The 25604-nt window shown below is 41.4% G+C and overlaps 1 protein-coding gene across 1 annotated transcript in view; it reads right to left on the minus strand.

Moving 5' to 3' along the window:
• unc5db (unc-5 netrin receptor Db) overlaps positions 1-25604 on the minus strand; it is a 235336-nt gene that overhangs the window by 44716 nt on the left and 165016 nt on the right. Inside the window, exons 7-12 of the mRNA XM_036598580.1 lie at positions 21747-21911; positions 20211-20247; positions 18551-18558; positions 17579-17755; positions 6826-7161; positions 2860-2944 (exon numbers count right to left, since the gene is read on the minus strand). Of these exons, the coding sequence (XP_036454473.1) occupies positions 2860-2944; positions 6826-7161; positions 17579-17755; positions 18551-18558; positions 20211-20247; positions 21747-21911 (808 nt within the window). The remainder of the gene's footprint in view (positions 1-2859; positions 2945-6825; positions 7162-17578; positions 17756-18550; positions 18559-20210; positions 20248-21746; positions 21912-25604) is intronic.

Genomic DNA, 25604 nt, shown 5'->3' on the forward strand with positions numbered 1-25604 from the left:
CTTTAAGGCTCACTGTCAGAGATATCATTGGAACAACACTCACCTGTCTAGAGTCTATCCTATCCCTATGCCCTATCATGTCCACCATGGTCTGCCAATGACCATCGTTTTGAGTTGCTATTATTACCTTGCTCGAGGTCTCAGTCCAAACTCTTCAATATATGGTTCCTCTGTGGTGGAACGAGCTACCTAGCTCCAGTCACCACGCGGAATTTCTTGCAAACCATCAAAAAGCTTCTCAATGTCCTGTTTTTCTGTGAACACTTGATCATTTGATCCGATTACACTTATATCTTTTGATATAGCTTTATTTCTTATTGCACAGTCTCCTTTACATCGTATATCGTTGAGCTGTACACTGCTCTTTGTTCTTACCTCTTACAACTGCCCTGCACTGTTCCTGAAATATGCATGTGTAGCTGCTTGTAATAGCTGTACGCTTAAATTATACTTGCCTCGCCTGTAAGTCGCTTTGGATAAAAGCGTCTGCCAGATGAATAAATGTAAATGTAATGTGAATGCAAAGCTCTTGTCCCAGAAGAGAGCAGGAATATAACCAAGTGGTAGCTTTTATGAACATCATGCTACAAATCAATACAAGTTTCCCAGGTCGTTCCTGACCTAAATGTTGCACAATTAGGTCATAATGACAAGTGGGATCTTCAGAAACATCATGATCTCTGTGCTTCAGGATGGAGGAAATGACAGTTTCAGTGGTTTACAGTAGATAATTGTAACTAGAGTTTGTATTGTTTTTTGTCCTGCTATTCTCGCATTTTGTGTGACGTCACACTGCATAGTTTTGAGTACCGAATCAGGGATTCAGCACGATGCCTTCAATTTGCTGTGCTTTGGGAATGATTCACCAGCAAGACGCGGCAGAAGCCGAGAACGACAAGAGACACACAGACCTTTAATTCAGTGTTTTCACACTCCAGGCTCGGAGCCGCTGCACCGTACAGTTTAGTGTTTCTCTCTGCTGTTCACACCTCGTTCAGCTCAAGAAGGGATTAATTAGCTAATAATATCAGGTATTTTAACCAGGGAAACCTCAATTATGCAGTGCAGGGGTTGCAGGACTGGAGCTGAACTCTGAACTAACTGCTCTAGCAAACTTACATCACGTCTGTTGAAACACAACGTAGTTTTCCGACCCACGACATTCAGTCTGATATTTAACGCTTATGTTTCTCCATTCAAACATCATTTAAATCTCCAGAAACAGAGAGTAAAGTTATACCTGGCTGTTTGCAGCTCCATTAGGGGGACGACTGTTCATCTTTCGGCTGATAACATTAGCAAAAGTTATCTAAAGGCTAGCATTGATCACATCTGTGTTAATTAGCTGATGTCGTTACCCTCCTATGATGACAAAGAGTTTTTTTCTCCTCTTTATGGAACACCATGGGATCCTTTACCCACCCTGACGTGAAGAGCCGGTGGGCTTCTGTGCTTTTAAATGCCTTGAGAGTCTCTCCAGAACAGGGAGAGGGGCTGAGTATGAGATAAATATAAATGTCAGGAAAACACAAATTTGTTAGCTTTCCACTAGTTTAAGTGGGACCAGGAGTTCAGGGGGGGAAACTATAAGGATTGCAGCCAATTTCATCGACTTCGTCAAAGTAACGTTTTTCTCTTCCAAAATAAGGTGAGTAATTTTAGCCGTCTTCCACCTCTAGTTACGCTCCTGCGGAGCAGCAAAGCCAGAAATTCTGTCCCTAATATGGCAGCCACAACAGAAAAATTATGTAACTGAAACCCTAGGATACTGTACTCTGAAGCACAGCATTATATCCCTCAACCTCAGTGTTTTGACAGAATTTACAAATGTGTATAATTTTCAATACTCAGCATTCATTACATGAATACATCATACAAGCACTGGAAATCCCTGTGGTGTCATCCAATCGTGACCTGCCTAGTCACTGGCCTACAGACTAATTGATACAATCAAGCTAGCATTAGCTTGCAACTCTTGCTAACACTCTGGACATTTGTTTATATCTGTAACATCATGTACATCCTCCAAAATGGGTCAGGTTAGCTAACTGCTTAATGATATAGGGGTGTTTATCAATACGCTCAGCTAGAAAATCCTCCATGGTTCTGGATGCAAAGCACCTGTATGTAAAAGACTCTGTATGTAAAAGACTCTGTATTTATGTCTTTGCAAGTGGGAAATAAAACCTGGTCAGCATGTGGAAGCAGCAACTTTCAGCACCCGTGTCTGCTCTGAACTTTTTACATTTCCAATCTTGAGGTGCGACTCATGCATGCAACCACAATTGCATCCCCTTGTGAGGAGCTGAAAGGCTTTGACTGCGGAAATCAGCTCTTATTTTTATTCTTACTTTAAAGTTGCTTAAGCCAATTAAAGGACAGGGTATGCGGAAACGGAGCCAGCTCCAGAAGGACCCCCCCCCCAACACCTCCCCTCACCACCAAATGCAGGCACTTGTGATTCTACTCATGAGGCTGAGGGGGAACATGATCGGTCTCTGCTCAACAGCCAGAGGGCTCCTGCAGAGAGGGCATGATTTGAAAGGAGCATACTGCAGCCATCGCTGTGTATGTGAGAGAGAGACACTAACAGTACTAGAGTACAGAGAAAGAGAGAGAGAGAACAAGGTGAAAAGTACAGTTTGGAGAATCGACCTTTTAAATGTACCACCTAATGCGTATTGAGGATATTTATTTTTTCTCTGAAGCTGCCATGATGTTAGCATAGTAGTTCTGTTATTCTGGTATTTTCACTCAGCAAAGAATGAGTACAGTAAAGAAAGATGAGTACAGTGAAAGAGAGAAACTGGACAGAAGGATGGAGGGCTGTATTTACTCAGCTGAGAGCTGGGGTCTCACCTGGACTGTCCTTGATTTATGAGCATGTACATTTCCCAGGAAGTGTCCTCAGCGATCGCCCCATGGGACACCAACAGGCTGACTCCTACAGAAACAACACACACAACATCTGCCATGAACTTAAACACACACAGGTGAGAACAAGCCTAATGTGCTAGAGTTCTGTGCCACTTCTTTCTTGTAGGACAACTTTCATGCAATTTCAAACATTTTGCATATTAAAGAATGGCAGTAGCTCAGTAATCACATTTCTCAATGCATGTGAACTCTTACTCTGATTTCTTTCGCATGTCTCAGTCTGCGCATGCCCGAGAACAGACCGCGGTGCCAGCTATAAAAAAGCGGCACTGCCACGAGACGGCAGCAAAACACTTTTGGAGCAGCGCTGAAACCAAACACGAAATAAACGATTTAAATATTTTTCATCTTCAAAATGATGCATGTTCATATTTTCAGGTAAAGTGGCGCGATGTTTAAAAAAAGCCGCGGCATAAAGTTTGAGTTTTACGTTATATTTACGTCGCGTTCTTCTGTGAGTTTATGGCTGGTTACAAAGCACAAATCCGATTACTGTCTGACTCATGTGGACCCGGAGTTTCCCATCATCTGATTACTCAAGTGCATATAAACGCGTTGATCGGATTACTGACAAAATCTGAGTTTTGCAGTTATCATATTATTAAGTGCATGTAAACGCACTCAATCTGTTTTTTGTATGCAACTATTAAAGTACAAGCCTAAAGTGGCCAAACTAGCTGTTTAGCTATTTTCCTTCTTAGCTCTTATGGTCATACTCTTAAGTCCTTGAATTGCCAGGCACATTGCATCACAAAACATCCTATTCAGTAACTCAAAGGGGAAAAATGGCTTTACGTTGGCTTGACAAAGTCATTGCTATGAAATGCCAGGTGGTTGCTAATGTGTTGCTAGATTATTGCTATTAGTGTTGCACAGATACCGGCGCCGATACTGGCACTTAAACGCAGTATCGTAATTATAGCCTTTAGCCTCGATTTAGACTTTCGCATAGCAGCCTGCTTGCTGGGCCTGTTCGTCTACTAGCCCCACCTGCGGTGCACCTCTTTTGGTCAGGTGTATCACACAGCAGCGGGGTCTCGTGGCCTGTCACTTCAACCAAGCCAGAAAAACACTTAAAGTTGCTGATACTGACATCGTGAGATTATCGTGATATTTACTGAACTGACACTCAGAGGTGCAGCACGAGTGAACAAGACACAAATGACTTACAAAATTTGGATGTGAAACAACACTCAGTTCCGTTTTTGAGCCAGAGAAGCTGCTGTGTGCTGATGTGTAAACACCAGGGGTTTATCTATATACTGTTTAGCTCTGTTTTTAACAGTTTTGCACAATAAATATATTTTACATTTACTTAAGTTGTTAAACATGGTTCTTATTATTAATTATATAATAGTAAATATCAAATATGTACAGTAAATAAACATAAATGCATTTTCTTAAGCATTTATTACATATAAACCAACAAGTAAATGCCATCTAGCCAAGCTAAGCAGATTTTCCCAAAATGACATATTTTAACAATGTAATTGTATAATTATCAGAACTTATAGGTGAGTTAGGTTAGATAGAGTTAGTATCGGTATTGGCCAAAGATCAGGTATCAGTATCAGAAGGGAAAAAGTGGTATCGGTGCATCTCTAATTGCTATGGTATCCCAGGTGGTTGCTAATGTATCTATGAGGGGCAGTGTGTTTTTTGTGACATCATACCAGCATTCATTTCCTATCTTGTTTGAAAGAACACTGTACGGAAACCATACATATAGAAATCGGGACCCATTGGAGGATCCTGTTTTTTTTTTAAGTGGTTAACTAACAACATTAACAGCTTGAGCTCCAATAAAAAAAATATTACTCACCACCCCCCCTAAAGGTGTTATTAACAACCATCAGATAAACAAACACTACTCACTGCCATCCTCTAAATGCGTTATAGCATCAGTCAAAAGTTAGAGCTTTTGTTGTTTTGGTGAAAACCAACAGATAAAAAGCTTAAATAATTGCAATCGGTTTAAATGGTGGCAATCAGGCAATTATGCATTAACTGTGACAGGCCTAATGGAAATGCGTCTACTTGCATTTTAATGTGAGGTCCTCTATTATTAGCTCCTACTTTGACAAGCTTGAATAAGATGAACTCTAAAGTCATTGTACGAACAGTACCTGCCTGTATTGTTTGCATGATGAATGCTTTGTCACACCCTTCCAAACTTTAAGTAATGCACCCGTTAGACTTCATTAAACCAACACCTGCCATGCTGTCGGCTTTTTATTGGTGACGGCAGCAGAATGCTCATAAGCTGCTGGTCTAGACAGCACCAGGGTAGGAAGTAAATAAACGGCGATATATAAGCAGGTCTCTGTAAACATCTTTGTTGTTGCAAGAGAGTCTGTTGGGCATTCATGCTGCAATGGGAGAAAAAAAGAGGAAATAAAACGTGGATTGTACTGAGAGTAAGAGTGTTATATGACAGTCGTTCAATTGGCCACACATGCACACATCCACACCACTGACTCAGAAGAGGCCCCAAGTACTTTACGACATAAGGACCTGAAAGGACCAGGCCCATCAATTATTCTTTAGCCAAAGGAAACTCTAATTGTCTCACAGCACCAATGAGCACTCTGCAAATCTCTCTTGCTAAATCAAACTCATTCCATAATACTCTCCGCGATATGTCTGAGTTCGTGATGGGCCGCAGCCTCTTTGTATGGGGAAAAACTAACGCAAGTCTGAGCACTCACTCCTAATGTTTGTGTAGCATTCAGAAAAACTTATTTAAACTCTATAAAAACATACTATTTAGCTAGATTTCCCAAAAGTTTTGTGTCAAGAGAGCTGTGAGATCACTGGCGAAAGGCACTGAGGCGATTCAAAGAAATATTGGAACTGTTAACCTTTAGACCCCTCCGCTAAACAAACCCCGCAATGTTTGTTCCAGCTTCCAGAAAGATTCCTCACACCAAAAGTCACGGATAATAGTTTTGAGAGTGCTGTTTCTTTAGAAGGTGAAGCATTAAAGCAATAGTTCAGTCCTGTTTATGCACTTTCATTAGCCAAGAAGTGTCTGGCGTCTGAAATTTGCTTCTTTAATTCATGTAAAGAATCATAATATCCTGTTATACAATGTGAGGAACCACATAAGCAAGTCTATTTGAGATTACTGAACTCAGTTTGAGGCCAGAGACAGGGACAAATAGCATACTGAGTGACTCATGACTCGACTTGGACTCACCCTTAACTAGCTCATGATTCAACTCAGACTTGGCCTTAACTGACTTGTGACTTGGCTCAGACACATCCTTAACTGACTCATGACTCAAGTCGAACTCACTCTTAAGTGTTGGCAACTCGACTGGGACTTGCCTTTAAATGAGCTGCGACTCCACTCGTACTCACTTTTAACTGACTTTCAACTCAACTCTGATGCGCCCATAACTGACTCGTGACTCGACTCAGACTCACCCTTACTTGACTCAGACTCTGCCTTAACTGACTTGTGACTTGGCTTAGACTAGCCCTTCACTGAGTCAACCTTTTACAGGCTCACAACTCAACTTGGACTTGACTGACTCACAACTCAGCTTAAACTTGCCCTTAACTGACTCGCTAGTTGACTTGACTTGGACTTACCCTTAACTGACTCATGACTTGTCTTGGACTCGCTCTTAACTGACTTATGACTCAAGTCGAACTCACCCTCAAGTGATTCGCAACTCGACTTCGCCTTAACTGACTTGCGACTTGGCTTAGACTAGCCCTTGACTGATTCACTCTTTACAGGCTCACAACTCAACTTGGACTTAACTGACTCACAACTCGGCTTAAACTTGCCCTTAACTGACTCGCTACTTGACTTGGACTCGCATGATGTCGTTGACCTGTAAAAGCTTAAAGAGTTAATGACTTCACAATGCCACCCACCTGTGTTGGGCATGACCAAGCGTCCGCCCAGGTGCCCGAACACCCCGCTGCTCCTCAGCTGAGCTTTGCAGGGGCCAAGAGGCCCGTTGGGAGCCAGTAGGTTGGGCTTGCGTCCCTGGGTAGCACTGTAGCCCTCCGTGTGCGCCTTGACGTGGTACTCGGCCCGGTCCGCCACACCTAGTGAAACCATAAAGGAGCTCTGAACTTTGACCATCATGTCGGGCAGGGGGTCAAAGAGCTCTTTGTCTAGGGTGTCCTGGAAGCAGATGGGGCCACTGTAGGTCTGGCCCGCCGTTAGCTCGGGCTGCATGGAGGAATTCAGAAGCAGAGGGTTGCCTGGGGAAGACGGAGAGACAGGCCGTGGTATAGTTATGGTTTTCGTCTCTAAGCCGGGGACAGGGTTTGCACTGGACTGACAGAAACAGACAGGCCACAAGGAAGAGAATGAAGTTACAGTAAAGCAGGAGATAAGCGCTCTGCAGAGCACTTGACCTTGGCCTGAAAACAGAGGCTGTCAAAAGAAAAGGACTTCATATTTCATTTGTTGACTGAAATATTAAACAGCAGAGCGAACAAAAAGAAGTGCATTTATTTATTTATCTATTCATTTATCCACGAATGCCGGAGAGCTCGAGCTGAGGAGAGCTCAGACTGCGGGGGATCATTTCAGAAGCAGCGCCAAATGAGAAAAGCTCCTCCATCAACAGTCACGTGGGTAAATGTTTTGTCTTTAGAACCAGTGAATGCAAAGATTTTACTTTACGAAAAACAGCACAATCATCTGCCTTGGTATTCTCCATCTTTCATGAACTAAAATAAATAAATAATCACGCTGTCATTTATCATTTAATAACTCCATGTGCTCCCCAAAATACTTCACATACTGAATAAAACATCTAAAAAACATCTGTGTGGTTTTTTATTATTCAGATCTACACTGCATAAGTTATTATTAGAGAAGTAACAAAAACTGTGGCAACACTTTGTTTTGATGGTCCGCTGTAGATGCTGTCTTCAACTACGTACTCAGCTTTTCTAACCCGAGAACGAGGGGGTTGAACTGGGCCGAAGCGCATTAGAGTGGAGCTCCAGCACCTCTGATTCGTGTAAATGGTAAACAGAGCTGAGCTCCGGTCCTGTAATTTGATGGAAATGTAAATTGTTTCCAATCTAATCTTCACAAAATCCATTTAACTACTGGATGTGATAAACCGAGCTGAGAAATATTCTCTAAAAAGCTTCATATCCTCGCATTCCAGCCCAGTTCGTTTTTTTTTTTATTTATTTTTTGCCTCTGCATGTTTAAGTGGCACATCCTCCTTTTATCCTTCGGCCAATTTTCACATTCATGTATGTATGTACTTATCACTCCCTCTGTTTAATGATGTGCTGACCTGATAAATAGATTTGTTCAAATTTCATTATAACTCAAACAGTAGTCTAGATTATTGGTTAATTGATTAATTGATTAATTTGATTAAGTTGATTAATGATTTTTGGTAGGAAGGCTAGAAATACTAGTAGTTTGAGAAGCATGTCAAATCTCACTGGCTGGCTCTGAACACTTTGCACAGAGGTGAAGTCTCTTCTACCAGTCACTTAAAAACAGAAAGCACAGTTGCGAAGGACAGGAAAGTTCCTGATGTCATATCATTTCTTAACTTGAATCAGAAATGAAAATAATGAACTGACAAAGGCCCAATCCCATTTCACCCCTCGCCCCTACCACTTAGCCCTAAGCCCTCCGTTTTGCGGATTCATGCCTAGGGATAGGGCGTCCCAATTTTTGTTGAGTTAGAGGGGGAGGGCGAAGTGTTTAGGGCTACATCGCCCTCCAAACGGAGGTTTTTCAGAAGCTCACTCCAAACTGAGTGTTATGAGAAAAAAAAGCTGGCAAGATGGCTGAGCAAGTGACCAAAGAAACCCACAAATGTGAGTATTTTCTTTTTTAAAAATAAACCATTGTATTATCTTAGTTTAATGTCGTTTCAGTGTATTATTGTCTATTTCTTCATAACAAGCATGAAAAATTGCTAGTAGTTTGCTGATGTCTTGGTAGTTAGCTGGCTAAATTTCCCATTCCACCTTAAATGGTGCAGCAGTTACATTCTGGCTCCTCAGGCATCAGAACTGCTGCTCCATTTAAGGTGGAACAGGAAAATGTGAACACAAAGCTGGCGAATAGCTGACTTAAGCTTTATATCACTGAAGAATTAGGGGTGGGTGATAATAAATAATTGCCCCCCTCCTCTTTGAAGGCATATGATGTCCTAAATGTAACTAAAGCCCAGCAGTGAGGTGGCTGAACTTTACCCTCCTCTGCTATCACTGCAGACTGGCAGGGTCACCTACAGAGCGCCGCTAGTAGCCTGTTAATAAAGTAATGTTTGTTATTTGTCCCATGTCATAGGGGAAGATGTCAACCACTACCCTTTGTGACTCTGAGGCAAGGAGACCCTCGAAAACAAAGGGGGAGGGGTAAAAATAAGAAATGTGATCGGGCCAAAGAATACGTAAAACAGCCAAGTAAACGAACTGCCTTAGGTAAGCCATTAAGACGTTTTCATGGTATCTGTGTGAAACTCCATGTAAAACCATATCTAACAATTAACTCTCCACTTTCTTGACACCCATGGAAAAATAGGGGTTTCCTAATTCCAAAATCCCAATTTGACCCCTGCCTAAACCTAACCATGTCCCCACCCTCAAGCTAAGATTTCACTCTAACCTTAACCTCAATAAGGCAGCATATTTCAAACAATGAATGAACTAAACAAAATCAACTACCAGTGAACACGCTGTTCTAAGTACACTTAAAAAATACTAACGCTTCACTGTGGGGCTGCATTCATAAGGCACACTGACACATACATAAGCCCTTCATAACAACTGATTTTTACCTATATAAAATTGTAAAAAGCTCTGTATAAAGTATTAGTAAACAGTTAATAGGGGCTGGAGATTGCCCACAGAAGTGCACAGACTTTCCGATGTAAACTGCACGCTAACATCACCACAGCTCTCAATCCCACCTGTCATAAAAGACTTTAAACTGGCTCTGGCTGTCCGTGCTTCCGTGCAGTGGCTTTGTCTGAATGGGAAGAAACTATTGTTCATCAAATTAAAGTTGCATCTCTGTAGATACACCTTTCAGAGTAAGATATAAGCCTGGCCACTGAACCAGTTGTTTTTGCTGCACATATGCTGCATTAACGTTCCATGATTGGTTGTTTTGCATGGCTAGCAAAGATGTTAGTCCTAAAAACCTACTCAGTCTGGCCTATGAGCCTGTATTCCAGCGCAGTCTTACATAGTCTGCAGTGGGACTGGTTTATTCTTGTCTTGTATTCCCACAAAAATAAAATATGTTGTGTTCAGTAAAACTGATTTCTGTTCTCTCCCCCAAGCTGTTTACTGTTTTCCGCACTGTTGCTGTTTTTCTGGCACTGTTCTCAACTTGTCAACAGCCACCCACAGCAAAAACTAGTGGATTTATTAGTTGATTAGCTGACTAGATTAGTTCACTAGTCTACGCAACTTCACATTTTAACAAGTGTCAGTTACCAGGTTTATATGTAGGTTTATATGAGTTGCCATAAAGACTTATGAGGGTGTCATTTTCCTTTATAAATGCCAGCTTTAGGTCAAGTGTTACCAAAAGAAGTCGGCCTTTCCGACATTGGGCAACAATAGACACCCATTCTGTGATGCAGGTAAGCTTGTGACATGTGAACCAATCGCAGTCAGGAGGAGGTCTCAGAACATTATTCAAACTCACACCACTTTGACATTTTGCCTCCAAACATCTTTTCCTGTTTGAGGAATACTACTAGCTTCAATTCAAACCAAAATCTAGCCTTAATGCTCACTCGAACCCTAACCTTAACCTTGACCAAAAACCTAGCCTTAACTCGAACCCTGATTCAAATCCATACGCTGACTCAAATGCTTTGGATAATCAAGTAAAAATAGACCATCAAAATAAATTGTGGCCAAAACTTGCAGTTCAACAAGTTTGCATAAATACATTAGGCTGGCGAGCTTATTATGGCTCGTTAGCAAGACATTTATATTCACAAGTTGTTTTCAATTGCCTGATTTCTTTCTCTCAGTTTTTCCTCTCAGCAATTGTTTGCCCTCTTTTAGTTATGACTCAAATCTCACATGGAGCAATATCATTATCATCACCCCCTGCCTTCTCAGATCTAGCTCTCCCTCCCTCCCTCCCTCCCTCCCTCTCTTTCTTTCTCTAGGCAGCTTCCATTTCAGCTCAGCTTGGGTGACCTTCTCATTTTAAAGTGACTAAATCTGGCCGCTCGCGGTGTGAACTTCAGCAGGGGGTGGTCAGGCTCAATCGTATCTCCTCCACCTCAGCCAGCGCGGAGCAGAGAAGTGTCTGGACGTTGGCATCCTGACTCCTTTCCCACGTCAAACTAACCGTAACCATCAGCCCAGCTGCTACCCAGCGAGAGGCAGGAGGCAGGAGGCTAATAGGACTTTATTTTTAGGAAGATCGTTAATTACCGTAGGCAAACTGACCCGCTGTCACAGGGTGCTGGATATTTCTGGTCACCGAATGAAAAAGTGCTATATATATATATATATATATGTATCTCCAATCATTTGACATATTTTAGCTGAGAGAATGTTTTGAGGCATTGTGATGATGGTTTGTCATCTAATTGGTACTGACATGTAATGTTCTGATGAGTCATTCCCTGAGACATACAGTTTATGAGTAACAGAATGCGGAGGCCAATCGGGCTACGACCACATCAAAAAAGATTCTAGGGACTCTAGGGAAGAGGAGCTCAGTTACTATGATCCTTAGCATGGAGTACCATCGTCTTTGACTGAAGCCAGTAAACCTGTGGTGTCAGGTGTGCATCAGCAGAGGAGCTGACATTTGGCAAAGCGTAAGGGTGAAAATTGAGAGAAACTACAACGACTGCAATTTTTAATTTTCCCAGTTTGCCTCCCCAATTCCCACTCGCTACCTAGATCTCTCCTTATCACACAATACTACCAAGCTGGGAAGGTGATGGTTGGCATGTACGCTCTCCAAATCTTGAAGCGCCACCATATCTTTCCAAACTGAGTCACTGGATGGCCCAACACTCTTGAAGGGGAACACAACCTGCTAACTGTGTTACGTCCGCCAACAGATGCCCACATTGGTTGACAGTGGGAAAAGGAAGCAACTCTAACTCACGCATTAGTTATTAACAGTTACATCCTACCTTCAACTCTGTTGTCCCCCTTTTGGTGGTGTTTCAATGGAGTTCACAGAAAGAATAGAACACCAGTCTGGACTGAATGTTCAAAAAAGTCCAAACCTTAAATGCTTCTTCAAATCTTCTACCGTGAAGTGAAAGCATAGCTTTTCACCAAAAGTTGCGATGCTTAAGTCTTGATGGCCAAACCTTCTCTTTATAACCACACCTGCACTGAGCTGAAACAATGTAGATGAACTCTGGGAAATGTAGGAATCAAGCTGTATGGGTTCAGTAATAAAACTGTTCAAAGGATGGATCAACAGAGGAATCTAGAATATTTGATAGTGACTGGTCACCTTTAGGGCTGCCGCACACCGGACAGCACTGCGCCATGCTGTGATGCTCATGAAGCAGATACAGTACAAAGTGCAGCAATACCACATAGAATGCGTCGCTTTGAGAGTGCAATTAACATCACACTCAAGTTTGTTTTTCCACTCTACTGTTATAAGTGTTAAGAAATAAAATTACACATAATTCATCACATCTGGTATTGTCTTACTACCTCTCACAAAAAAGGTAGGTACCTCTCACCACTCACTCACAGTTTTTCAGCTGAAAAAAGGCTAGACTAATAAAACTAGCTGAGATAACTGTATTAGCATTTGTCTGTTTATTTAATAGACTGACTGTACATTTCAAGCCACATCCTTTCTGTCGTCTCATCACTTGAATTTGTTGTAGTAATGTAAGAATGCTGAGCAGCGCACTTTGACTTGATTAAAAATAATGGTTTCGAATGTTTGGACATTGCGCAGCGCATCCAGTGTGTGGTGGCCTTTGCCACTCTGGAGCCCTGAGACTGCAACGTTTAACCAAAGAAAAGAGGCCGGTAACACTTTACTTTTAACCCTGCTATATAATAATGACACTACCATACCATGAACAGGTCACAGCAGATGTCATATGCTGTTATGACACATTATGTTCAGGTATCATGACAGGTCATGACAGATGCCATAAGGTCTGATGTTATGACAGTTTACCTCACTACTTTTTGCTGTGCACTCTAACTGCCGTCATGACCTGGACGTTATTCCGTCTGTCATGACAACTGCCGATATCACTGAATATACGTCATGTTCATGACATAGATATGTCAATGTCTTGCAGCAGGGTTTCAAGTAAAGTGCTGCCGAAAGGCTTTTTTACCAATATAATAACCAATCAAGCCAAAAGAGAGTTCAACTGAAGTTCAGATTCAGAAAAAGTCTTTTTCTTAAATTGGTAAATTATTTCTTTAAACTTACCTTTTGGAATGTGGTTGTTAAGCTCAGTTGTATGACAGTATTTCTATTCTGTGATTTAACACTTTTGGTATGATGTCTTTGGGTAGTTTGGAGTAAAATGCATTATTCATTCATATTCATTTCCGTCATTATGTCTTTTTTTTCTAACCTGAAGATATGCTTCGCCTCTCCACTGACAGATGGAGAATCTTTAACATGGGCATGGCAGAAAGGAACAGGAACGTGTGTGTGTGTCGGGGAACGTAATGAAAAGAACCCGGAGTTGGAAACCTTGAGGGAGAAAACCAGAATTAGAGCTGTGATTAAAAATTTGAATGAGGTGGAGAGTTCAGAAGCAGACAGAGGTCTAGAGTTTCATCCCATCACCTGACAGAGAGAAAGAGAGAAAGAGGATAAGATAGAGAGAGGTGGGGTAGGCGAATGAAGCACTGGAGAGATCTGTACTGCAATTACTCAGCGCGAGGTATGTGACAGATTTCCTATAAGAAAACTGCTGGAACGTGTACGGTTAGCAATTGAACTGGTTAATATGAAATAATGGCCTCCTTCCTTAAACAACGGAAAGAAATTAAACTGAAATTAAATTCCAAAGATCTTTAAAGACTCAGTCAGATATTTTAGATGCAGGTCAAGCTCAGTCCTTGACTACGTGCTGAATTTTCGACTGAGAATTATCATTAGTCAAGGACAGAACCAATCAAAACTGGCCTGAATCTGGGTCGGAAACTGAGTTTAAACTCTGTCTACATTGCAGAATATTATATCTTGGTAAGTGAAATCATCTTATGATTACTGTGTAAAAGTCAGAGACCACCATTTATTTATTTCATTTAAAATAGAAATGGCCATTGAGTACAAGTGATTCATTTTCAATGTCAGGTAAAAAGCAGAAAACAGAAGATTAGCCTCAACATTTACACATACTATCCATTCTTCCAGTATTTATTGTGTCCACGCTTCACCTATCTTACAGCTTCCATTTGTTTCAGGAGACTCACTTTCAGTTTCTCAAAGAAATCTACGGAGATATCTCCGAAGTTCAGTCTTAGAAGTTGCTTGCACTTTCTGCTTCTCACAAGCCAAGTAGAAATAAACAGTAGAACAGCAGAAATAAGTTAAGTAATGTCATTATATTCTTACAACAATCTCAAAAGGAGAAGTGTAAGACTACAGAAATATAGACCAGCTTTAAGATGATTTCACTTGCCATGATATAGTTTCTTCCAGTACAATGACTGGTTTGACAGGTGTTGCACAGCGCATTGTTAACACATGAAGAAAACATCACACAACCTTATATATTCTCCAAACAGTAAACAGATACCGTATTATCCACTTATCCAGTTGGTAGAACAACCAAATACACTTCACAAAGTGAGGCATGGTCCTAGAAGCTCACTGATGGGAAATCGAATTGGTGGTAAAGACACTGGTTCAATGGGTGCCAATGACAGAGGTGAGGTAGGCAGTAATGACACTGGTCAGATATTCAGGAATGACAGTTGTCCACCAGGCGGTAATGACACTGGCCCAATTGGCAGGAATGACAGAAGTCCAACAGGTGGTAATGACACAGGCCCAATAGGTGGGAATAACAGCTGTCCGGCAAAAACGGCAATGACACCAATCCAATAGGCGGGAATGACAACGGTCCAGCAGGTGGTAATGAAATTGATCCAACAGGCAGGAACGCCAGCAGTCCAATAAGTGATAATGACAATGGTCTAATCAGCATGGAAGAGGTCCAGTGTGAGGGAATGGCAGTGCTCCAAAAGCTGGTAATGACATTTGTCCAATGGGTAAGGGTATTGTTCTTCATTGTTATTGCCACCACTGGACAAAGGTCTGAGTGACCTCATTTCCTCCTTCCCTCTTACAGTGCTGTGCAAAAGCCAGAGACCACCTTTCTTTATTTCATTCCCAGTCAGAACCACATCAAACCATTAAGTACAAGGTATTTAAATTTCACTGTCAGGAAAAAGGAAACATATTTAAGACAAAATTGCTCTTAACAAATAAACATCATTTTTTCAGTATTTACTGTATCCAAACGTTTATTTTTCCACACCTCCAAAGTTCAGTCTTAGTAGTGGGCTTAGCGTTTTCTGCTCCTCACGCTCCATGGAATCCCAAACGCATTCAGTGATGCTGAGGTCCAGAGCAACCAGCAAACTAGCTGAGTTGTCTTCTCACAGTGGAAGAATCTGAAGCAGCTTGATTTTCTCCTCTCTCTCAAAGATGAAAGCTTTAAGTGCTGTTCATCTGATGGGGGGCAGTTTTGGTGTCTACCACGTCTTCCAGGTGGTTGTTAGAGTCCCATTTTCACTGTAGCTTTTAATCATTTTTTGAAGTCCAGTTTTGAAAACGAAAGTGGATCATTATATCTAATCTCTTCAGAAGCATCTCCTAAAAATGAATAACTTGTACTTAATGGCTGTTTTGACTTCCTTAAATAAATGAAGGGCGGTCTCTGAATTTGCACAGTATTGTATGTCCATGCATAGCTGACACATAACCAGATCCTAATGTTGGGATAGACTAGATGGACCTGAAGTGATTTTGAACAGTATATATAGAAAAGTATTTTCAAGACAGCTTCTCAATTTTAACAATAAAATAGTCATTTTTTTCAGGTATCACCAAGCCTTACTGTCTTCAGACAATGGGGTAATAGGCAAAAACAACTGCAGCATACGCGCTACGACTGACTGCAGCCGAGCTGTGGCAGGCAGGTGGGACTGATCCGTCCAGACAGCAGATTCACTCTCTCCTGACCCTGTCCTGTCAGCATCAGCAATACAAACACATCCAGAGCACAGCAGGGCTCAGGTCACAAGACCGTAGCTGCTGCTATGAACAAGAAATACGGCCTGGTACATAAAAAGAATTAAATTTATGTTCAGCTTTGGACGCGTCTCACATTTATCTGTCAGAGCGTTTGAGGCTGAGGGTGTTTTTTTTCTCCCCCAGATGAGACTGAGTGAGAAATGTGTGGTCTGTGCTGAGCTAGGCTGGGCTGGGTTGGGCTGCCAAAAGCATCCGTGAAGGATTGACTGAGGCAGCGCTGTCAGAAAGGCCATACTGGTCAAAACTGTGAGACAGGTCTTTCAGTAAACTGTGAGCATTCATCTTGTAGGAGACGTAAGCGTGGCTGCAGGGGATGGAACAAGCAAAACAAGCACAAGGAGTCAGCAGGGGAACTGAAAGGCAAGGAGAAATTGAACAATGATCCTGTGTTCAAGAATACTGGTTTATACATTGCAAACAATTCCACAGACTTTATTAGGCCAAGTCAACTCAATGTACTGCATGCAGACAGGACCACGCAAAAGTCAGAGACCACCCTTACTTTCCAGTCAAAACGGTTAGTGATTTGTTTTTGAATGAAGCCAGTATTAACTATGAACTGATTTAAATATATTATGCAGCACCTTCTGAAAAAAAGACTTGATTAACATTTATTCTACAGCGAGATAACAACCCTAAGCACACTGTTGAGAAGCTGTTGGTGTTCTCAGGACAATGGACTGGCCACCCCTGAGGCCAGACCTCAACACAATTGAAAGTGTTGGGATTACTTGGATTGTGAGCAGATAACGACACCAACTTCTAAGACTGAACTTTGGAGGTGGGGCTGCATATTTATTAGACACACTAAAAGCAATTCTCCTGAAAATCAAATGGAAACCTGAAATGGTTTAGCAAGAATAAACACTGAAAAATGATATTTTATTTAGTTAAATATGTTTTTCACTGGAAATTAAATACATGAATGGGTGGTCTCTGATTTTCGCACAATGTCGTACACTGCGGTCTCTTAAGCAAAACTGAAAGCACGGTGCAATTCGATAATGAGTATTTTAGAGAAAGTGAGGATTCTAAACTTTCATTTCATACCACATTTGTGTTTGTGTGTACGTAGTGGAGATCATTTATTATGAATTGAATTTGATGTTCTGTTTTGTAGAAGGAAAAACATTTACATTTTTGCCATGTTTTGCCAATTCTTGATATCTGAACAGATGGAAAAATTCACAAGTGCATATGTTCCCCTGTGCATTCAGAGTGTGAATCAAATGTAAATGTAATTCACTGCATAACTTTCTGAGTAATTACATAACTACGTCTGACTAGCAGAGCAAAACAAAAGTAACAACTCTCAACTCTAATCAGGAAAATGATCATTCAGCCTTTCTATCAGTAAACTGATTCACTGTCCTCTCTCACCTTGTCTGGCGGTTTTGAAGTTGAAGGTCTGGAAGCCACCAGCAAGGGCAGACGAGTCGATGACGTCCACTCCGTACTCGCTCTGGCTCCTGCGGTACAGCGTGACAGATATGATGAGAACCGCTACGGCGATGACCCCTGCGGCCAGGCCGGAGTACAGCGCCACATCGTTAGAGCCTTCCATACCTGTGAAAGGACAGTGGAAGGTTGTTATTTGCACTGGCAGTCAGATGTGGCACATAATCAACTGTGAATGAAAATGACCCGAGATTCCTGGCTGTTAGAGATTAGCGATTTTGGGGACACCTGTCTGCAAAGTGAACAAGAACAGTTGAAGTTAACAGAAAAAGGATTTGCAGAGGGGCAGATTACTTGTAGGGGAATTCTACTGAGTTTTCACTGAATTTCGGCAAAATTCAATGGTTGAGATGTGAACAAAGTTACAATTAAACAGCGATAATAATGCAGAATTATCGACGATACTCTGTGAATGACGATAACAGAAATGATCATGATAATGATAAAATATGGTCACGTTGCCCACATCTAATGTCGAGAAGGGCAAATAAGTTCCGAAAGAAAACTTCTTTGGGAATTTTTTTTTTCAGATATACCACTAATTTGCCATGTTTGATGATAGTTTTGCAATTAGGTTTTAACTGCAAAACTATCATAAAACAAAGTCTCAGACATCACTCAGAACCATTTCATATAATTTCATCTGGGGTGGCTTTTAAAGAGTCAGATATCTGGTTCCTTTCACTACGGCAGTAAAGAACTCTGACTCAGTAAGTATCTCTAGAATGGACCATTCCACTCTTCAAAATTCAAACCAATCACTAACATTTTGCAAAATCAGTAGAATTCTTCTTTTATGAAAAACTATCTTGAACTCAAAGATCAGCTGGCAAAGGAAAGTGCTACCAAACAGGGGTCATGGTTGAATTGCTGGAGCTGAAAAAAGGCTGTCACTTTCGGTGCTTACGGTTAGTCTGGCAAATCTCTCAGACACCTGTGCAAACCGAACAGGTGCAATATGCACGTGTTTAGCGGCGTATCAAGACATGCTTGGCACGCTTTGGCGTTTCGGGAGGTGCGAATTCCAGGATTCTCACAACTTTAATCAGAGACACAGTGGCGTGCCAGCGCCCCACGCCAAGCTACATCTGTTCAGCTGCCCGAACTGCCTGTGGCCCATTCGACCTCTGCGTCGCCAGGACTTTGCCAGAGGACGAAAAGGGCGTCGCTCAAGCTGGGCGAGGGCGAGACTGGCTAACCGTTTATAAACTCGCCTCACTGTATTTAAAGGCTCCTAATGTGCTGATGCCGCCTTGGAGTTTAGCCGCCAGCTTCATCCGCTTGACCTGACGGAAGCGGAATTTAGAAACCGGGGCCTCGGGGTGGGGAAGTGACCACATGTTCGTCGCTTAACAGCTGCTTGGGTTTTATTGAGCCCTTTTTACCCTCTTTGCCGCCCTGCTGCAGTAATGACATTTTAAAATGGTATTTAGAGACGGGTAGCGGGGGAAACACCTGCTGCCGCAGCGTTCTAAAATGCGCCGAGAGGTGATTTGTAGGGTTAACGCAAAACACAGGGGAGGATATGAAGACATGCTATGGTTGCTTAAGTGAGCTAATGTGCAGTAATTGCACCCCATTAGCTCGTCTAAATATAGTGCGTGCTCACGCGCCGTATCCCATCACTCATCCTGCCTAATCTGAAATCCACTGTGAGTGGCATGCCGAATCCAGAGCCGGATCCGACGCTCCCAACAGCAGACGGGGAATGGAAGTGACAGGGATTATGGGAAATGGCTGTTTGGGATGAATGACAGGTGTCTGATAAACAAAATGTGATGGATGGATGCATAAAATGAACTGATAGCTACAGTGCTCAAAAAAAAAAAAGTTACAGCTATTTATTCGCTCTGTCGTTCCGCTAGATTAATCAAACGTCATATTTGACAGATGTGGCTGCAGATGCTTAGCAGAGATACTCAATTATCCCCAGCATGCTTTCTTCTGGAAGAGTGACACCTGAGGAAAACAAACCACTAGCAGGTATCCAAGTGTGTATCCGAGCAGGTGAACGCAGGATTTTGCAACGATTCAAAGAGAAAGATAAGCTGATTAAAGCCCTGTAACAGGGCGCGGCGACACAATTTAAGCTTGTGTTGTCGGGTTTAATTTAATCTCTACAACACAGGACAAGAAAATGGTGGTAAGGGCAGCATTCGTGAAACTAACAACACATAAACTTATACAGACATTAATAAAGGCTTATTCGGACACTTGCAGAGGTGAAATGCCTGACAGTTGTTAGAATAAGCCTTTATAAATGCTTATGTAGGTTTATGTCAGTTGTTACGACAGGCTTATGCAGCTTTTCGAATGCTGCCCTTCAGTAAAACGTCACCGAAATACTGAACAGTTCCCTCAGTCAGTGTAATGGTATGCATGGGATATAAAAGGCAACAACAGTGGTGATAGGAGGCAACCCCGCCGCAGGAGCCTGATACTATTTGAAACTATTTATTTTTTCATCGGGTCTCTCCTTCAAGCAGATATCAGCAGTGTTGCTTTTGCTGATTCTGGAAATGGGATTATATATATGAAATATGAGGAAAGAGACTCACTCTGAGGCTTAACATCATGCAGCATCTTCCCATCTGCAGAGAGAGAGATAGAGAGAGAGGAGAGGGGAGAGAGCGAGAGAGAGAGAGAGAGAGAGAGAATTAGAGAGCACCCCCGTATCAGTTAACTAAAGCACTCTGTGATTCAGATCATGTGGTGGAGTCCAACTGCTGGCTATGCCAACATCAGCTGGAGATAATGATGCATAGCATCATTACCATGGGGACGTACTGACAGATGGCGCTGAGACACTCAGGCTATGCTACGCTTTGGTTCTCCCCTTCACCCACAGAAGGAGGGGACCAGAGAAGAACTTCTCAGAACAGCCCCTGTGGAGTAGCTGTGGAGCTATGATGCTTAGCCTCCATTTGCAGGCTCCGCGTGGAAGTGCAGCACTGCGCTGCTAGCAGGCCAGCATGGTTTTTGAGCAGAAGGCGGCCTTTTCTTCTCCAGTATCACATTTACCACTGTGGTTTGAGGATCGTTGTAGCACTCATATCCATATGTATTCTATACTAACACTGTGCTATTCTGAGAATGTTTTACTAACCAGGTTTAAAGCGATGCAGCATGCTTTCTCTCTGTCTGTCCAGTGGCAATGATAGAGGCTGGGGGCATGATATGTACTGTACTTGATGATGATCATAGTGCAATGAAGACTGTGATATGAACAAGCAGTACTGTGGAAAAGTGAGGGACCTTCATTTATTTATTTATTTATTCATTTAATTTCCAGTCAAAATAGCCATTAAGTACAAGTTACTCATATTATACCAGCAGAAAACATGTTTACACAAAAGACTGAACAACTAAATATAATAACATGTTTTTATATTTATTTTTAAGTGTGCCCAACTTTTGTCTTCACTTCTGTCGTTAAAGGAGACTTGCTTTCAGTTTTTTTAAGGATATTTTTTTAAAAGTCTTAAAAGCTGGTTGTACTTTTTGCTTCTCACAATCAAGTAATCCCAAAGACATTCAGTGATGTCGAGGTCTGGACTCTGGGCTGGTCAGTCCATTGCTCTGAGAACAGAGGCAGCTTCTTTGTTCAGCAAAGAACAATGCTACACATCCTTTCAGACCCATAGAGCTGAGTTGTCTTCTCACAGTGGAAGGATGGACAGAAACACCTGTGGCTGTTTTCAGAGCTTGGTTTTCTCCTCTCTCTCAAAGATGAAAGCTTTCATAAGGACAGTTTTGGTGGTCTACCAGGTCTTGCAGGAGGTTGGTAGGAGTCCCATTTTCACTGCATCTTTAATCATATCTGAAATCCAGTTCTGGTAACTCTTGTGTGTTTTCGACTGTCCTCTTCCTTTTGTAAGTAAACTCTCTTATAAGAACTGTTTCTTGAAAAACTTCTATTTCATGGCTGTTTTGACTGAAAAATAAACAAACGCACACTGGTCTTTAATGTCTGCACAGTACTGTAGATGGCGGTAAAAGTAACATGTCCATGGTGAAAAACAGAAAACAATGCTGATGATGGTGTTTTGGTGAAGTTGACGATGGTAATACACAAGGACATCAGTCTTACTCTGAGTGCACATGCCACCGGTGCAGTTCTCCATGGCATGACTTTCGCCCTCGCACATCTTGCCCCGGTGGCGAGGGGCCGGGGCATTACACTCCCTCCATCGCTGCCTCTCACACTGAGCGCTACACAAGGTCCACTCGCTCCACTCCTCCCAGCCGCCGTCCACTGCACATTAGAGGGAAGAACACAAAAACTTTAGGCATGCAGTTGGCACAGTGCACATTGGTGGGATAATAGGTCCATTACTTGTTAGCCTCGTTAGCTTTTTTACTCAAGTGCAAAACTAAAGAAACCAACTTGAGACAACCAACATGTCTTGGCTGGATGAGAAGGTTTGGGGTAAGGAACATTCCTTCAATTTTGTGTTAATTTATGCGTGATATCGGTTGGAGAAATGTGATTACTTGCAGGACAAATCTGTCCTGTGGGCACAATTTGACGGAGCACCGCATCAATGCATATTAGCTCCTGAATTTATATTATGGAGCGAAAGTTAGGCTGTGAAATGTTCCGTTGTTATTTACATTCATTTTATACTCGCAGCATTTAGCAGACGCCCTCATGCATATCAACTTTCTAAAATCAAAACCCCAACCTTTTTTCACCTTGTACCTAATACCTACAGTCCTGTGTAAATGTCTGAGAGCACCCTTTATTTATTTAAATTCCAGTCACAACTGTCATCAAATACAACTCTGTTCATTTTTAGGAGATATTTTTTAGTAGATTAGATAGAAGATAATGCATAGGAAAAGAGAAAGTCAAAGGAAATAAGGAGGAAATACAGACGTTTCCGAAAGCTAAAAAATGGGATTCCTAACAACCACCTGGAAGACCTGGTAGACACCAAAACTGTCAGATAAACAACATTTTAAGCGTTCATCTTTGAGATAGAGGAGAAAATCAAGCTCCACTATTGCTTCAGACCTGAAAACATCCACAGCCATCCTTCAGACAACTCTGAAAAGAGGTGTGACTGTCAAGAAGCCTCACTGTCTATGGGATTACTTGTATCGTGAGAACCAAAAAAGTGCAACCAACTTCTAAGACTGTACTTTGGAGGTGTATAAAAATATCCCTGCAGATTTCTTTGAAAAGCTGCAAGTAAGTCTCCCGAAAAGAGTGGGAGCTGTAATAAAGGTAAAGAATAAACACAACAATAAAACACTTGATATTACATTTGGTCGTTGAGGCTTCTGTGTAATTTTCTGTTAAATGCATGTTTTCAGCTTTGTTCCTGAAATGAATGGAAAATGAAGAACTTTTATACTGGAAATTAAATCAAGTGCCGCAGAGCACCAACATTCAAATCAGAAAGCAGAACTCATACAGTCCTTGTCTCTCCTTTCCAGAGCCTCTGCTCTCAATAAAGAATTGGACCTTGGTGTTTTTTTTTTCTAAGCGATTTAATCTTCATCCATCTTTCATATCATTTCATCAGGGAGCATCATGCTTAGATTAGCCAATACCACTATGCCACGTGCCACGAGACGCCTCCTCACTGCCAAGAAACATCACTTATACGAGGGCCCTGGAGGAAACAATTTTGTGGTTATTGTATTGTGAATTCTTAAACCTCTTCATGGCTGTTCGAGGCTCCTTCCCTGCTCATCTAAATGCAAATTATGTTTATGTGTTACAGCTGACGAGGCGCAGGTTTCAGATGTTAAGCGCACGTGCCGTATGCCGCTCAGTCAACATGTCCTGCTAATATGCGTGATGAACCCAATACATCACTGGATTATGAAATGACTATATCGGGACAAACAGCGCAGTAATTTATATATTTATAAGTTTCAGTAACGACACTAAAAATTACATTTGAATTCATCAGATTTTTTTAAAAGGCCTTTCTCTTTCACTTAGAAACCAATACCATAAATTCTGGTGCGGTTCATTTGAAATATGACTGCAAAACGAACCAAATATATCTATATATATACCGAACATAGAATTAACCGTCTTTTCCTTGCTGATTCCTGCAACCGATGCTGCTTTATCATCTCTTCACGAGCTCTGAAATAGTAATGATTCGGTTTTATGGATGGTTTCAGTTTTGAGGCATAGCTGAGGCATTCTAAAATATTTGATATACAAATATCACTGCATATATAGATTATATTACATATCAATGGGGCACGTTTTCAACGGTTAATGAAATCAGACACTGACGGTTACAGTGATTTCTCAGCTTCACATTGTGGGAAAACCACAACATTGCGAGGCTTCTTATGACTTATTGCTCTACAATATCACAAGACGTCCATAAAACTAGCCGTTTGTAACCCATGAGCTCAGTTAGGACAGAATACAGCATGATTCAGAAATTTTACTGGACATTTTCCCCGTTATTTTCACCAAATATACGTTCTAAAATCTGCCCATGTGGCATTTTTGTCTTTTGGTTCGATGTCAAATATGTCCGTCTAAATGTTAAGAGAATCAGTGTCACTCGTTTAACTCGTTTTACAACAGTGGCTGACGAATCTCTGTGTTAACCCAGGTTTAGATACTCAAGCTGTTATTAATCATATATTATAATCATATATTAAGATAAACAGCCAAATATCCTCAAATTGGAGGAAAGTTAAGCATAGAAGTGGCTGTTATGGCAATGAATATTTCTTTCACAGAATAATGAAATCGTTTTTAGTGTGTTCATTGTATTATTACATGTTATATATCATCGCTGTCCAAAGAAAAACAAGCATCTCCAAACCCATTACTTTAAAGAAGAGGGCAAAACATTCTTAACTTTCAGTGTAAGTTAATGTAACAAGACTTTATTTCAAGCAATTTTTAGAGCATTTCTATTGGTCCATTCATAATGAAATGTTCACACAAAGTAAAGTGGCAAATGCTGAGCTCAAATTATGCAAACTGCAAAAAAAAACAAAAAAAAACGGAGATTTGACTTTCTGGACAGCAAAGATTTAGATAGATGTAGATTTTTTTTAATAAAACCATTTAACATACCTAAGAAAACCTATTCTTGTAGATTAACAGTGGCTTATTATTCCTGTGATGTACTTTCACTTTTGATAAGAACCCCATGCTGTGTCATTATCGCTTTTTAATCCAAACCCCACGTGTAAGCACATTGGTTTCTCTGGGTCCAGCAACAGTGATGCTACATGTTGTTTTTATATCCAAATTTCTAAAGTTATCTGTCCAATATATGCATCCTATACACTCATGTTAACACGTATGACTGTTAGATATAGCTAAAATTTGATAAAGTCTTTAATGCTAACAATAACTAATAGCTGAGGACCAGGCTCTGAGACCATGGCAGTTGACCAGAATGGGCCGTATCCTGTCAACACTGTTGCCATTGCCATCATGGTAGTGCTTGTTGGAGCAAAAAGTGCACTATATTCTTCACATTTATGTAGTTTATTTATTTTCTCTTCTGAAGAGCAATATTTTCCACTTGATTGATGTTGTAAAAGACAAGAAATAGTTGCCATGTCATACTTTTTAATGTCTTGGGAGGGGTCCACCTTCGCCAGAAGCTCGGGCCTGATTGGTCCAAAAACTGTTTATGATCCACAGACATAACCTGCACTAGAGAGGGTTAGGGATGCAGCAAAAGTTGCCATGGCGATGCATCCCAGTAAAAAGTGATGCACAAGGAATATTTCACCCATGTCTGAGGAAAAGGTTGAAATGTTTGATGAAACGGCTGCTAAATGTTTTGTGGATGCAGCAGATGGAAGCAAATTTCCTCTCTGAACCAGACTTGATCCAAAATGTCACCAAGTTTTGTGTCTGAAGCCGAGCCAGGCCCGACAAAATTCTGTCTGAACCTGACCTGACCCAAAACACCATCAGGCTTAGAGTCCAAATCCCAGACTT

This window comes from Colossoma macropomum, unplaced genomic scaffold (genome assembly GCF_904425465.1).
Source record: "Colossoma macropomum unplaced genomic scaffold, Colossoma_macropomum, whole genome shotgun sequence".
Lineage (NCBI taxonomy): Eukaryota > Metazoa > Chordata > Actinopteri > Characiformes > Serrasalmidae > Colossoma > Colossoma macropomum.